The following is a 16,397-nucleotide window of genomic DNA, read 5'->3' as shown; positions in this document are numbered from 1 at the left end:
GGAGGCGGGGAGCCGCGGCCCTCGCCATCCCCGGGGGCCACCGCCGGGCGCTGGGGGGCGGCGGGGGAGGCGGGGAGGCGGTCGGGGCCGGGCGGCGCCGAGCGGCGCAGCGCGGGGGCGGGGCGGGGGCGGGGCGGGGGCGGGGGCGGGAGCCTGCCCGCTGCAGCCCGGCCTCGGGGCGCGCCCCGGCCGCCGTCCCCTCCTCCGCCGCCGCCGCCTCCTCCTCCTCCTCCGTCCCCTCCTCCTCCTCCCGCGCTCGCAGCCCCGCCGCCGCCGCCGCCGCCGCCAACATGGCTGCGCTGCTGAGCCCGGGAGGCGGCCGCCGCTGAGCCCCCGCCCCGCCCGCCCCGCCCGCCGCCCGCCGCCCCGCGCATGGCCCCCGCCGCCCCGCCGCCCCGCCGCCCCGCGCGCTAGGCCGAGCCAGGCCCCCGCCGCCCCCGCCTCGGGGAGCCGCCCCCGCCTCGGGGAGCCGCCGTCCGCGGGCCGGGCCGGGCCGGGCCGGGCCGGGGCGGGCCGGGGCGGGGCGGGGCGGCCGCCACCATGGAGCCGGGGCGCCGCGAGCTGCTCGCCCGGTGTCAGCAGAGCCTGGCGCAGGCCATGACCGAGGTGGAGGCGGTGCTCGGGCTGCTGGAGGCGGCGGGCGCGCTGAGCCCGGGCGAGCGGCGGCGGCTGGACGCGGAGGCGGGGGGCGCCAAGGCCGAGCGGCTGCTGCAGCTGCTGCTGGCCAAGGAGCGGGACCACTTCCAGGACCTGCGCGCGGCGCTGGAGAAGACGCAGCCCCACCTGCTGCCCATCCTCTACCTGAACGGCGTCGTCGGGCCGCCGCAGCCCTCGGAGGGCGCCGGTGAGTGCCCCCCCCCCCCGCAGCCCCCGGGTCGGGGCGCCCCTGCCCTCCCGCGGCCCGGCCGCACCTCCTCGGCGAGTCCCGGACGAGGCCGAGTCCCGGGCGCCCCGACACCGCCGCCCCCCCCGCCCCGGCTCCGCATCCTGCGCCCGGCGCCCGGGAGCCCGCGCTCGCCTCCGACCCGTGACCCGGCCTGGAAGACGAGCCCGGGCCAGGGCTGCGCCCCGAGGTCTGGGCCCCGCCGCCCCGGGCCTCGCCCGGCCGCGGGTGCCTCTGCCCTTCCCGGCCGTGCCCGCCCCCTGCGCCCCCTGCGCCCGCCGCTCGCCGGGACCCGCGCCCGCCCGCACAATGCGTGCTTCGGCTCTTTGGAAACTGGGCCTGGAAAAGTTGGGGAAGTTGCATTGCACCATGGGAAAATCCTGGTGGCGGCCGCCGGGGCCCAGACCCTGCCCGGCGCGAGCTGCCCGAGGAGGCCGGTGGCTGGGGGCGGGCTCCGAGCACCCTGCGTGCGTGCCTGGGGGGGCGGCGGGGACGTTGGACAGAGGCCGGCCCGCCTGGGCCCGCAGCGCGCAGAGCCAGCCTTTTAGACGGGGAGGCTGGAGGAAGAAGGCGTAGCACCGAGGGAGGAGGTTGAACCTGCGCTTATTAGGCGCCTACTGTTGTGGCAGGCCCTCTGCTCTATGGCATTGATGGTTGCCGCTCCGCGAGCTGTGTGTACTTACTACTTTACCAGGGAGAAAACTGCGGTTTGGAGTGTTGAGAGGCGCAGAGCGTTGGGCTCCAGGAGTTTTCAATTAGGACCCAGAGTTCTGTTTGACACGCTCAGAGCCAGGGTGAGTCTGGCTGCCACCTTTTCTGTGTCTTGTTGTCCTGGTTGGAAGAGCAAACTGAGACGGCTGACAAGGAGCCGGGAGTAACTGTAGGCCAGAGGCTGATGAGACCCGTTTATTTGGTTGTTAAAAGCCTCACTTATTAAGGGGGTGATTTTATAAGCTGTTCCCGGGAAGAGCTGCGGTGTATGTTGGCCCTCTCAGCCTCACTTTTTATAGTGGAGGAAACTGAGACACACAGAATAAGCTGTTGTCCCCACAGCACTTCATTTCCTTGGTGGCCCACTGTCTCCACTTTGGGATATCTGACTCCAGCATTTACGTCCCTTAGACCTGCTTCAGTCTCCCAGTTATGGTCATATTTGAGGTGATGGGCAGGCCCGGTCCTCTCCTGGGCTGGTGCTTTGGAGGATGCTAAGAATGGCTGTCAGATGTGCCCATTGAGGATAAAGACACAGGGAAATGTCATTGGGGTAATTTTTTTTCCCCTCAATTGTTTATATCTATTTTTGAAGGAGGAAGTTGATCGAGGAAGTGCAGACATTAGAGTGCAGACCCACGTCCTCCCTCCTTGGGATGTGTTGGAATCAGCACTGGCTTTAATATCTGGAATAGAAGGATGAATTGCCATTAATTCTCTCCTTCTCCGTGCCTGGCAGAGAAGGGGGGCGGGGGGCTCACTGGGGCTGAGGTTGTAGGAGCTGGTCTTGACCTCCAAGGAAGAGATGGGGTAGGGTTGGGATTCCCCACCCCCCACCCAGGGCAGTGATTTAAGACGCTAATGTTACCACAAAGCAGAATTCTGTGGCTTTGCAAGGGCTCATGAAATCCTCAGAAAAACAGTTGTTAGGGGGGAGTTACGTTCATTTTAGTTAACGCTTTAGAGAAGAATTAGGGCAGCATGGTATGGCAGGAGAGAGCTTCTGGGGTGGGGTAGTGTGGCGTGCAAGTAAACGGTAGTATCAGGACCTTTGTAAAGGATGAGTTATTGTGCAGTGGTTTCCCAACTTTCTTTTTTTCTCTTTTGGCCAGCGAGCCCTTCTTATGGGGCAAAGCTCAGTGCGTAAGAGAGCTGCTCTGGTTGCAGGGAGGGAGGCACTCTTCCCTTTGCACACAGGTCCGCCACCCTGCTTGTAGTCAGCTCCATGCAAAGCTTTTGTGAGGAGCCTGAGAGAGGAACCAGCTGGCTTCGCGGGGATCCCTAGCATCAAGGGGCAGCCCCTTTGTCACTGTGTCTGTGTTACTGGTGCAGCCATCACCCAGTTAGGGGCTTTATGGTGGCTTCCTTTTTTTTTTTTTTTTTTTTTTTAAAGATTTTATTTATTTATTCATCAGAGATATACAGAGAGGCAGAGACACAGGCAGAGGAAGAAGCAGGCTCCATGCAGGGAGCCCGATGCGGGACTTGATCCTGGGACTCCAGGATCATGCCCTGGGCCGAAGGCAGGCACTAAACCGCTGAGCCACCCAGGGATCCCTATGGTGGCTTCCATACCCCTCGTGGGCCGCTGGTCCGGAGCGCCCATCCCCTGGCTGGCACTGTGGCACTGGGATTTTGCTGTGCTGGAGGCAGGTGATGCCCAGCAGCACCCCCCACGCGGGCCTGTAGCTGAGGGCGAAACTGGCCTGGGTGGTCTTGGGCAGATGAGCAAACTAAATCCATCTGCTGTGCTCATGCTCAGAGCTGCAGACATTTATAACCCACCAGATTCAGGCCTAGGGTATGAAGATGACTAAGGAACATACAGTGTTGTTTTATTTGGGGGCCAGGGCCATTCCTGTTCCAGGGGTGATGCTACATTGCTGCTCAGCATTTTGAATCTCACGGCATACTTTTACATCTCACTTAATTCTGTAGCCGCCCCAGGGAGATGAGGGGTGTCTTGTCCGCATTGCACTGGGTTCCACACTCACATCTGTATGGTGTGAGGACAGGGCAGGAGTCACAGGACAGGAAGGGGCCCGAGGTGAGGCTAAGGCCCCTGCTCCTGATTCCGTGTTGGGATGTTTTCTTCTGTTACCTGATTAGGCCCCCTCAGTACAATTTCAGGCTGTTTCCTGCATTGAGAAACTCTGGAATTTTCTAGCATACATGGATCTGTAAGGAAGAAATGAGCACCTTTGCCTCTGCTGGTGGTACTAAGAGGGCAGAACTCCTGTTCTCTCGAGGGGCTCAGGTGTCTCATGTCTTTCTTTTCTGCAGGTGAACCAGGATCTTGTTTGGTCATTCAGAACCCACTCTGTCCCTAGTCTTTTTTTTTTTTTTTAAGATTTTATGTATTTGTTCATGAGAGACACAGAGAGAGGCAGACACATAGGCAGTAGGAGAAGCAGGCTCCCTGTAGGGAGCCCGATGCAGGACTCGATCTGAGGACCCCAGGATCACGCCCTGGGCCGAGGACAGACGTTCAACCCAGGCGTCCCAGTGTCTAGTCTCTTCTCTCTGATTCAGTTACTAACATCTGAGTTTTCTCACTTGAAGATCCTTGACTGCCTGCCGTCTCCCTGCAGTGAGGGCCCCTTCCTGGCTGGGAGCCTCAGTTTCTTTACCTGTGAGATGAAACTAAGGGTGCAAGGCTGCCTGTCCCAGCAACTCAGGGGGAGGGCGGAAGTGCCTGGTCCTGTGCTCAGTCCAGTGGGTCTGCCATGCGCACGGAGACAGAGGTGAGGAGGATGTAATTCCAGCTCGCAGCTTGCCACCTAGTTGGGGGAATGGGACACTCAGGAGAGTGACATGATGAGATAGATCAATTGAGTGATACAGATACAAGCAGGCTTTTTCCTCCTTTTAAAACTCCGTATATCACATACTTTGCCCCAACATTCTCATCCACCTCTAGTGGCTCGAATTACCACCTAAACGTGAAGGTCTCCCCCAAATCATGTTACCCCGGGCCTCTCGTACAAGACATAAGTGGCAGACCTGGTGGTTGCCCCTGTGTGCTCGGAGGTGAAAGCTCCCCTCTCCATCACTGTGCCTCCTGGTCAGTGTCCTCACGCGCTGCTCACTTGGCTTCACCAGCGGCGTGGGAGCAGACCCGGCAGTGGCTGCTGGAGGAAGGCTTCGAGGAGGGACTGGGTTGAGCTGATGTCTAAGAGGCCGCGTGAATGTGCACAGGCAAAGGAGGAGGACATTCTGGTTCGGGTTGCAGAAATGAGACCAGTGTGAGCAGAGCAGGCGTTGGCATGGGCTCCGGGTTGCAAAGTTTGCTGGAGTGACCATGATGGCTAGGCTGAGCGAGGGCGTTGGGAGGCACTGGCAATGGGGACACTGTCCACTTGTCACAAGTTAAAGCTGGAAGACTTTTTTTTTTTTTTAAGGAATAACCTACCAGGCTTTTCCAGCAGGATGAGTACAGTTGGCTGCTGATTGTCAGGTGTGGATTATTTATTATTCATTGGAGGTTGCCTGTCCCTTTGTTCTCTACTCTCTTTAGGTACCAGCTACATCATCTTTGTCTACTCCAGCCTGGAGGGTCAGCAGGGACAGGGACATGAGTAAAATTTCCAGCCATTGTAGTTTTTCTTCTGGTTCTTTTATTTGTGTTATTTGAGAGGAAGCCATGGAGACACTTGCAAGTAATGGTTAAAAAAAAGTTTCTAAGAGAAGGGCAGATTTTATTTATCCCTCTACGTGTATTAGTTCAGGGCACCTTTATTGCAAGTGATGGAAACTTAGCTCAAAGTGTAGTAGGCAGAAAGGAGGAATTTATTATATAGTATTCCAAAAGCTTGGGGTGGATGGGAGAACCCGGCCTTTGGATGATTGATCCCTGAATGCTGTGGGCTTTTTCCATGGAGCATGGCCTCAGGACCTTATGGACTTCATCTTCATGGTCCCTGGCCAGAGAATAAAGGGATTTTATTTATTAATGAGAGACAGAGAGAGAGAGAGAGAGAGAGAGGCAGAGACATAGGCAGAGGGAGAAGTAGGCTCCATGCAGGGAGCCCGACGTGGGACTCGATCCCGGGACCCCAGGATCACACCCTGGGCTGAAGGCAGATGCCCAACCACTGAGCCACCCGGGTGTCCCAAGGGAGCTCCATTTAATGAGCCCAGGGGGGAGATCCCAGGGCAGATCTCTGCTTCGCTTGACTTGAGTCTGTGTCCACATCAGGCCCAACCACTGTGGCAAGGGCTAAAGGACTGAGATTGTCTCAGCAATTGACCCCATGAATAGGGTAAGGTGATGGGATGCTGTGGCTGGCAGCCTGGACAGTGTCATATGGTTCTTGAGGTGGGGGTGGGGTGAGGGAGCCGTTCTCCAAAGCATGGTGAGCAGAAAGGATGTTGGTGCAGCTAAAACAGCAAGCAGTGTCCACTAGATGTGGTCCCATCTTTGTGTGATGCTCAGTTTGCAAACCAAGTCCTTACTGGAGTGGGGTGGTAGGACACGGGCTCATCCTTTACCAAGTTTTAGACTTTGAGCGAGGAAGTTAAGCCTTCTGAGCTTATCTTCTACTCTGCATAGTAGCTATGACAGTAACTACTTGACTGTGCTATTTGACAATCAGTAGTAAGAGGGAGAAGTATTTTGTTACTGTGGTGAGCAACGCAGCATCCAACCGGCCCTCTCACTAGGAACCTGGGATTCTCCTGATATTTCTGAGGGTTATGTCAGGGCTCCTTGGAAACTACGCTGAACAGATGTTAGGGCTACTGTTCTTGTGGCCCTGGGTCACCTAGAGTAAAATATAATCTCCATGAATTCACTGTTGGAGCCTGGCCCAAGATAGGTGTTCAGTAAGTTTCTGTTGAATGGATGACTTGTCCACTATGTGTAGAATGAGTGGTGTGTCCCGTGTAAGTCCAGATTCTCTTCAGAAATATGTTCCTAAGTGGTGACTTCACAGTGACAGGAGGTTGTGGGAGTGTGGGAAGGCTAGAGTGAGTCCCAGATGCACACACGGATGTCACCACCCACAGTATGTCTGTAACGGAAGCAGGTGGTGTGACATTGATGTGCCAAGTTCCCAAGGTTATCCATCAGGTACCAGTGTGCTGGGGCTGGCTGCCAGGAGCCATGTGGGGTGCCCACATTGTCTGTTACGGGGTTGGAGACACCTTTCCTTTTCACTCTCAGAATTTGAATGTCAGCTTGGTGTCCTCGAAAGAGACCTGGATGGGGATCTGCTCCTAACTGTGCAATATCTTGACCTTGGATGAGCTTCTTAGCCACCTGGTGCTTGGGTTTTTGTTGTTGTTGTTGTTTTTCCAGTACTTATGGTCAAACTAGAAGTGTAGCTTGAGTAAGCAAGGGCTTGCTCAGTCCTATGGGATTCTCAGCGCTGCCAAGGTGGCGTTCTGTCCAGGGAAGCTCGGGATTTGGGCGTGATTCTGAGACTTCTAGCTTTGTACCATGGTTACTGTTTTCTGATTCAGTGTTAGGGTTGAGTGGTTTTATTTTTTTATTTTTATACTCTGGCTTTCTTTTTCCTGAAAAAGTAAGCCACATAGGAGAAATATTTTGTGTTGGGTGTTTTGGCCCCTCCCCTATCTCATTCCAGCCACCTGTATATTCTGCAGGCCAGTGCCAGGGGGTCTTCAGTAATTTTTGTAACCTTGGGAAGACACGAGCCTCAGGAACATTAGGCATAGAGCAAGAGGGCTGAGCTGCTTCTCAGTCTGTGCAGTAGGGATGCAGAGTGTGTTCAGCAGAGAAGACTTTTAAATGGGATTGAGCTGGGGGTGGGTGATGGGTGTTACACTGTTTCTCACATTTCCCTGGGCCAAGTAGCATGTCCCTGAATTTTGTGCCTCTACCTTTTTGAGACAGAATTCCATGAAAGTGCTACAGAAACATTTAAAACTAAACGGAGATGTTTGGAGCACCCCACGTTGGCCATCCAACTCTAACCCCTTGATGGATAATCGAGAGGCGACGGTTCACCGTGACGTCCATCTCACACTAAGGGTCATAACCCCTTCGCTTTGAGTTTTGTTTTTTATTTTGATAAAATATATGAAACATAAAAAACTTACCATTGAACCATTTTCCCCTCTGTTTTTATTGTGGCAAAATATACATAACATGAAATTTACCATTTTCACCATTTTTAAGTGTACAGTTCAGTGGTATTTCGTATATTCCCATTGTTGAGCAGTCATTACTCCCATCTATCTCCTGAACTGCATCTTGCAAAACTGAAGCTCTGTATGTGTGAAACAGTAATTCCTCATTGTCCCCTTCCCCCTCAGCTCCTGGCAACCCCCATTCTACTTCTGTCTCTGACTTTGACTGCTCTGGGTGCCTCATAGAAGTGGAATCACACAGTATTGGTCTTTTTTGATGGGATGATTTCAGTTAGCATGGTGACCTCAACGTTCATTCCCACTTAGCATGTGTCAGAATTTCCTCACTTTTAAAACATTTTTATTTGATTAAAAGTTTTTTTAATTATGGCAAATAACGCGTAACCTGAAATTTACATTGTAACCGTTTTTAAGTGTATAGTTGAGTAACATTAAGTGTACGCACATCCTTACTTAAGAGATTGCTAGAACTTTTCCATCTAGCAAAACTGTAACTCTGTACTTATTGAACAACTCCCTGTTTTCTCCTCTCTCCACCCTTGGTAACCACCGTTCTACTTTCTGTCTCTTACGAATTTGACTGTTCTAGGTATGGCATGTAAGTGGGATTATATAATATTTATCCCTTTGTAATTGTCTTACTTCACTGAGCATAATGTTTTTAAGATTCATCCACGTTGTAGCAAATGTCTGAATTTCCTCCCTTTGTGAGACTGGATAATATTCCATTGCATGTGCAGACCACATTTTTTTTTTTTTATCTGTCAGTGGACACTTGGGCGGCTTCTACCTTTTAACTCTTGTGAATAAAACTGCTGTCACAATTGGTATACAAATACCTCTTCGAGTCTCTGCTTTCGGTTCTTTTGGGAATTATTGGTAATTCTATGTTTAATTTTTTGAGGAACCATCATGTGGTGTGCTTGAGTTTTAATTATGAAATCCATACTATCCACAGCATCTTGACTCAAGGGTGAATGGCCTGGCTGGAGTCCTGATTCCAACATTTTCTTTCCTTTTTTCTTCTAACACCTGTGGATTTTTACCTGCCACCTATTTTGGAAAGTCTCAGGACAGTTTCTTTGGACTTTAAAGAAGGATTTTAGTTTCCGTAGTCACCTGGGACGCTTGAGGACCAAAGTTAACTGTACAATCCCAGCAGTGTTCATATCTGGCCATCGAGGGGTGTTCACACATTTCCATCTTGTTTCCAATACTAATATCTCCATCCCCAAAGGCCCTGAAGTATGTTAGTTATTTCTGCTCTGTACACACTTCCTCCTTTTCCCATTCTGGGTTGGTTTTGTTTTTCAGTCTTGGATCCAGGGTAATGGCTATCAAGATTTTCTTTCAGAAGGCCTAGGTCAGCATTTCCCAAGGAAACATCTTCTCATCACTGGTCCGGTGGGATGTTAGTGGCGTAGCTTGACAAAAGGGTTCTGTGGTCAAAGCATCTGAACAGTGCTGGTTTGAACAGGACTTATTTACTGGGAGCCTCTTGAGAGCCCTAATACCCCAGTGTGCTTCGGGATTTCACTGGAGTGGGTGCACCAGGCAGCGTTTCCCAAATGGATTTGACCACAATATCTTTTTTCATTGAGCATCTTGCGACATCAGAGTTCTGAGAAGTGCACTTTCGGGAAACTTTAACATCAGTGCATGCAACTGGAGCATCAACGTATACCATCGTTTCTTCAGACTTTCTCCCAGCGCTTGCTCTCGCTCTTTCTCTCGGGGTACCAGACCCTGACCTTTCCCATCTTCTAAACTCCAGTATCAGCTGCAAGAGGCATGTGTGGTTCTAGGGCCCATAGATTTTTTGGACGTGTGGGTAACTTAGATATGCAGTAGATTCTGGGACTAGTAGATGTTGAGGGTGTGTGACCTTGGGTAAGTTGTATGACCTCCCTGGGCCTCCCAATTCCCCGGTGTGGCTTGATAAGAATGAGGTCTGATTTTGCGATGGCTGTTCTTGGAGATGGTTAAGTCTCTCGCAGTTTTCTCCTTTTTCTTTCTTCCCCTCCCCTCCCCTCCCCTCCCCTCCTCTACTCTATGCCCCAGGTGGGGCTTGAACTCATGACCCTGAAACCAAGAGTCACATGCTCCACCAACTGAGCCAGCCAGGTGCTGCGTCTTGCAGTCTTCTTTAGGTCTGAGTGAGCAGGACTGGGCTTTGGTCCCCAGTTAGGGTTTCCAGGGGTGCCTTGTGGAGACATGTGATTGGACAACTGCTGGTCTGGGACTGGCTAACTGTTGGTGCTGGGCTGGGGAGCAGGAAGATAGTCTCTACCCCCAGAGTGCTAGGAAGGTGGTCGACTGGTTGACCTGGAGGAACAAGCCAGGTGGCTTGAACGTCATTGGTAGGTTTGGAGCCAGGGAGAGAGGCCACAAGGCTAGAGACTGCTGAGTATCATAAACCAGTCTTGGGATGCCCCCCTCCACAGACTGGGGTTTAAATCCTGGCTCTTCTGTCTTAGGCTGTGGGACTTCAACTTCCTTCCCTTCTGGCTTTTCTTTCTCCTTATCTGTAAAAAGGCGAATAGCATTCTCCTCCAAGGGCTTTGGTGAGGACCGAGGTGACTTATGTGAGGTGAGAGCTGTTGCTGCTCTTCTAACCGTCCTGCCCTTGAATGGAGAGCCAGTGTCCCACCTGTGCCGGGAATCAGTATCGTAGGGCCCAGGCCATACCTGGAGTCAGAGTCTGTCTAGACTGTGCAGCAGACTAGGAGGCCCTGCCTCCTGGGGCTGCTCAGAAACACGCTTTCACAGTATTTTCGTCCTGTAGCCCACATTTTAAGGAGGGAGTTGTCATGGGCTCAGGAAGGACCTCAGGAGGAGCTTATTTTGTAGAAAAGAAGACTTAGAGGGGCTTGGATGCCTGTTTTCAGAAGGACACAGGGCAGTGATGAGACCCGATTTTCTTGGACCCCAGAGAGCTAAACAGGCTGACAGGTGAAAGATAACTGGGAGGTACAACTGAATTCGACTTAAGGAGGGACCTGCCTCCCTCCTTCCTTTCTTCTTAGACTTTATATCACACGACTTTCAAACCCACGCAGAGACGGAGTGTGTAATATAATGGACACCCTGCTCTCCCAACAATTCTCACTTTCCATAGTAATTTCAAGCCCCAGACAGCCTACTGCTTCCCCATAATGCTTTAAGAGATAAGAAGGCCTTTTAAAAAAGCATAGCCAGCCAGCTGACAAAATGCATGCATGGTAATTTATTTTTTATTTTTTAAAAATATTTCATTTATTTATTTTGCAGACAGAGAGAGAGAGAGAGAGAGAGAATGTGCACAAGCAGGGGAAGCGGCAGGTAGAAGGAGAGGGAGAGGTAGGCTCCCCGAGGAGTAGGGAACCCAATGTGGGGCTCCATCCCAGGACCCTGGGATCATAACCTGAGCTGAAGGCAGATATTTAACTGAATGAGCCACCCAGGCGCCCCTTCATGCTTATTTCATGTCTTCTCCTTCTTACTTGATACTCTATGTTTTCTCAGAAATGACTTTTTATAGATGGTTTGTTCAAATCAGGATTTTTAGTAAGGCTCACACATTGCATTTAGTTGATGACTCCCTTCTGAGTGTCTTTTATAATCCCTGGCAGCTACCCTTCCCCTGGTCTTTTGCTTATGGAAGGACTTCTCAGTGCCAGCCAGCCATGGCGTGGACTCTTGTAGGGCCTTCCCGAGAGTTCACCTAGGTGACAGGTGTGCACAGGGTGGTTACCCGGAGAAGGGGCTGTGGAGTCCAGCCATAAGCCTCTTCAGCCTCTGTTTCCTCATGGAGCTGTTACAAACAATTAAATGAAAACATGGGAAGTGTAAATGTTTTCTATGATTGATTGATTGATTTAAGTTGTAGGGCTCTTTTCATTGAGCAGACTTGTATATGAAAGGCAGATGTGTCAAGCAGACAGAAAGGTGCTGTGGTGACTGGGTGTGGAGGCCTGGAGCCCATCTGTTTTCCTCGTGGCCTCCCCGAGGCCCCCCTGCAGAGATCCGCGGGGCTCTCCAGGGTTCACGGAACACAGTCTGAAAACCGCTTGTTCGGGTGCTTTTGTTTCAAGATGCTCCCCATGCTGAGAGAGAGAGGAGCCACCCACAAGCCTCACCTTCCTCTGACTCAGTGGAGCTGAGTTGGTGAGTCATAGCTGGACATAGAGGCTGCCATCGGTGACAGCCGTGTCTCCACCAGATACTCTTGTCTTTGTCTGCTTCCTCTGTTTACCTTCGTAGGTTTCCTTTTGGGATGACCCATGCTCTCAGAAATGACAGATGATCACAATGCGGCCACTAAAAAGTCCCCACTGTCTGCTATCCAAGACAGTTCTGTGAGCAGAGTGCAGCCCCATCTGTTGGGGGCCCTTGGAGTGGGAAGTGGTTACCTTTTTTGAAAATTTTTTCTTTCTTTCTTTCTTTCTTTCTTTCTTTCTTTCTTTCTTTCTTTCTTTCTTTCTTTCTTTCTTTCTTTCTTCTTTCTTTCTTTCTTTCTTTCTTTCTTTCTTTCTTTCTTTTCTTTTCTTTTCTTTTTCTTTTCTTTCTTTTCTTTCTTTCTTTCTTTCTTTCTTTCTTTCTTTCTTTCTTTCTTTCTTTAAAATTATTTTTTAAAGATTTTGTATATTTATTCATGAGACACAGGCAGAGGGAGAAGCAGGCTCCATGCAGGAAGCTGGATGTGGGACTCGATCCCAGGACCCCCGGGTCACGCCCTGAGCCCAAGGCAGATGCTCAACCACTGAGCCACCCAGGAGTCCCCTTCTTTTTCTCCCCCTTCTTTTTTTAATATTGTCACTAACCGGCATGACCCCTACATTGCATAAAAGAACTGTTAGCCATTGCCGCATGCATAAATCAGGCCCTGCTGATGCGTAGCCTGCACGTGGAGCCCCAGAAGCTGCCTGTGTGGGAAGCAGGTGGTGGTCCCCCACAACTCTGAGCTGCTGCCAGAGTTGGCTCAGTGTGCCCATGTGCAGTGTTCTCGGGCCTCTTTCTGTGTTAACTTCGGGTTACTTGTCTGAATGGTATATGTCCTTTAAAATGGCCTGGGACCCCCAAGGGAATCTCCTTAGACCTCATTTTGACCATTGTGAATCTTCTGTCCACGTGTGAAAATCTGTCTGGCCAGTAGGGAGTGATGTGATACCAAATGGAAATAAACTTAATTTTGTTTTTATATTGTGATATAAGAAGTCATGCTTAAAAAAATTAGAACCTGGGGCACCTTGGTGGCTCAGTGGTTTGAGTGTCTGCCTTCGGCTCAGGTCGTGATCCCGGGGTCCTGGGATCAAGTCCTGCATTGGGCTCCCTGTAGGAAGCCTGCTTCTCTCTGTGTCTCTCTCTCATGAATAAATAAATAAAATCTTAAAAAAAAAAATGAATTAGAACCTGAAGCAGCTTAGAATCAATACTCCCAATAATATCTCTTCTTACTCAGGGTAGCCTCTCTTTCTTCTAATCTGGTCAGAAGTTTCATTTCCTGTTGGTGTTTCTTAAGCAGCTTAACATTGTGGAGTATCAAGGTTGGAAGGGGTCTTAGAGACCACTTTGCCCAAACAGCTTATTTTTGTAAATGAGCAACAGCAGTCCACAGACACAGAGACTCCACCGGGCTCTTAGAGCACGTCTTTGGCAGAGTGGGCACAGGACCCAGGTATCTTCTTCGCAGGTTGAGGCTCCTTCCAAGGTGTCTGTGCCAGCCACAAGCTGGGTGGGGAGTCTCGGGAACCTTGGCTGGTTTTTCCTGATCTGGGCCTGGCTCTGCAGGTCCCAGCCTTTCCAGTGAGGCTGAGCAAATGACAGGCATCTCTGTTCATGGGGCTGTACGGTAGCTTCTCATGCCTGACCATTGAGAAAAATCTTTATCAGTCTGTGCAGTTGGTATTTACGTTCTGCACATGGGCACACTGAGCCAAGAGACGCTTGTCGGCCTGCTCAGGGCCACCAGCTGCTAAGAGGCTGGGCAGGCTTTGGAGTCCTTGTCAGTTTCTTTATAAAGACTGCATTTGTTCTGGACTCTGGCCCATCCGATGAAGGTCCCCATTGAGACGTCTGGTCCCTAGCCTTGGACACCCCTCCCCTCCTTGTCACAGCGTTCATTCATTCAGCACCTGTCAAACCGACGGACTCTCTGGATGTAGACATAGGATGTGACATCTAAATTTAGTGCTGAGTCAGAGGATGGGTTTGATATTGGCAGGAGGTACCTCCTTGTCTCATTCTTTTGTGACACAGCAGAAACATCCAGAGCTGCCTGCCGTGGCTTCTTATTGCTTAGTCACAGGACAGAGTTCAGACAGGAAAATGATGCCATGGAGCCTCTTGCTCCAGAGGAGAAAGCATTGAACAAAGATAAGAGGGTAAAGGCCCGTGGATCCTGAGTTGGGACCCACCTCCATGGTTAACTTGGTGGGAACAGGATCTAGGAAAAAGCAAAAAAGTAATGAAAGACTAAAATGTAGTGCTTCTGGGTCCTTCTATGGAAAGAGTACAGCTAAACCTGAGGCAGCTTAGAATTTAGGGTCTACGTGTATGAGAGCATACAAGCCTGTCTATTCTCCTGACTTGTTTCTGATAGAAAATGTCAGACCACCTTTATAAATCCTGTCCTATTTTCTCTCCAGTTTATGAGCCCAGGGAGAGGAAACAAAGCAGTGAGCAGTTGTCTTTACTTTCTGTGCCAAGTTGGGGAATTTCGTGTAAGGTCGTTCTTCTGCTCTCAACCTCCCTCATTTTTTTTTCTTTTTTTTTAAATTTTTAAAAAATTTATGACAGAGAGAGAGAGGGAGAGAGAGAGAGAGAGAGAGGCAGAGACATAGGCAGAGGGAGAAGCAGACTCCCTGCACGAGGAGCCCGACATGGGATTCAATCCCGGGTCTCCAGGGTCACGCCCTGGGCCAAAGGCAGGTGCTAAACTGCTGCGCCACCCAGGGATCCCTCAACCTTCCTCATTTTAAGGCTTCTCATGAACACTCACTGGAGCTGACCACAGTGTCTTCTTGCATGAGTTTACCTGACTTTAGGGTGGAGCCTAGATTCAGACCCAGATTTTACCTGTCGATCTGTCCATTCATCTGTCTCCCCACCTGTCACACGAGCAGCATGTCCCTGGTCATTGCTCTGCCAAGTATGGAGCATGAAAAGGTGAGACAGACATTAGCATCACCTGTGAACAGCACCAGAGACCCGCACCAAAACGTTCTTTTAGCTGGAGTATATAGCCCCTTGTTCATCAGAGTTTTTTCTCTTGGTTGCTCTATCCTGGAGCTTTTAGAAATGCCAGAAAGTAATCAGCCCAGCTTATTGACCTGCTACTCCTCGCCTTCCGTTTGGTGGTTTAAAGCAAATGGTATGTGTTTCTCAGAACAACAAAAAAGATGGGCCCTGCCCACTAGGAGTTTATTGTCTCATTGGAAAGCCCCAACCCAAAGGAGCAGCTGTCCAGCCGTACAGATGCCCCGGAGCAGATGAGGTTGCTTTAAGGAGACTGGAGTGTACTGTGCGCTGGGCAGGGGCAGAGGGCTGACGGGCTAGGTGGGTGCAGGAGACACGCAAGGGGGAAGGCAGGCCTGGTGAAGGCGGTACACAGGGCGAGAGCAGGAGACTCGCGGAATCCATCCTGTGAGTAGTGGGTCTTTACGGGAGTCCCAGGCTTCTGCTTGGGATGTGCACTCAGCAGGTGCTGGGAAGATGAGGCCAGGCTAACCCGGCCCCGGGAGGCACAGGGTAGGTCTGGTTGCTGCTTCCAGTCATTCTCCCTATGATTGGTTGTCTGTGAGGCGCCTTGAGCGTGCAGCCGGAGGGAACCGGCAGTGCTGGCATGGGGTGCTGGGTTGGAGGAGGAGGGGGAGGGGTGTAGGCTGAACGGCCTTCCCACAGTCCTCGGAGATGCCCGCTTGGCTTTCTCTGATTTGTTAGGTGGATTGAAAAGCTAAGTTTTTCCTAAGGTCCGAGTGTGTGAGTTCTAGCCGGGGTGTGTAGAAGTCAGCCTGTGAGAGCTCTGGGCCGTGTCCCCTGGCCCCTTCATGTAGCCTCTCCGGACCTTATCCTGGTTTGTTTGATGGGGTCTGTGACACCACCTCCTTCCCAGAGCCCGTGTGAAAGGAGGTGGACGGTGCAGGGAAACGATCCCATGCATGCAGATGATTGTGTGCTGTGTAGATGGTACATGTTTCTATTGCGCAGGATGCTTGGTCTATTATTTTTGTGTTCATTGTCTCGTTTCCTCTCATTAGCAACCCTTTGGGGGTCCTTACTCCACCTGACAAGTGAGGGAACAGCTTGAGGAGGCCCTGTCACTTTGGGAGTCAGTTCAGTGGAATGGTTAAGAGTCTGTATCTGAGCCAAGTATTGGGCTCAAACCTGGGCAAAGTCACCTTCCTTCTCTGTGTCTCAGCTTCCCCATCTGTGAAACGAGGGTAGTAGTAGGACTTTGTACTGCAGGGATTAAAGGAATTACTGTTTGAAATTGTTTAGAGCAGTGCCTGGCACTGTGTAAGCATAGACTGTTCTTTATGTTGTTATTAGGGCCCCCCCCCCCCGCCGTCTCCCGGCTGTGTAAGTGCCACCTGAAACTGTGAGATCCAGGCTGGGTGGGTTTGGCTTGTTCCCCCACTCTATTCCACACTCACGGTGTGGTCTACAGACTGGTGCTGGTCTGTGAGCTCCAGGCTCCTGATCTGTGATG

General features: G+C 51.5%; 1 protein-coding gene across 5 annotated transcripts in view; it reads left to right on the top strand.

Moving 5' to 3' along the window:
- Window positions 1–525: 525 nt before the first annotated feature.
- The window catches only part of DLG5 (discs large MAGUK scaffold protein 5), a 119,174-nt gene continuing 103,302 nt past the window's right edge, over window positions 526–16,397 (top strand). For all 5 annotated transcript variants that reach the window (XM_025435477.3, XM_049109069.1, XM_025435478.3 and 2 more), the window contains exon 1: window positions 526–844. In XM_025435477.3, coding sequence (XP_025291262.1) covers window positions 541–844 — 304 coding nt within the window. In that variant the 5' untranslated portion in view covers window positions 526–540. The remainder of the gene's footprint in view (window positions 845–16,397) is intronic.

Source organism: Canis lupus, chromosome 4, assembly GCF_003254725.2.
Source record: "Canis lupus dingo isolate Sandy chromosome 4, ASM325472v2, whole genome shotgun sequence".
Classification (NCBI taxonomy): domain Eukaryota; kingdom Metazoa; phylum Chordata; class Mammalia; order Carnivora; family Canidae; genus Canis; species Canis lupus.
The sequence above is the reverse complement of the archived record's forward strand: the minus strand, read 5'-3'. Positions and strand labels throughout refer to the sequence as shown.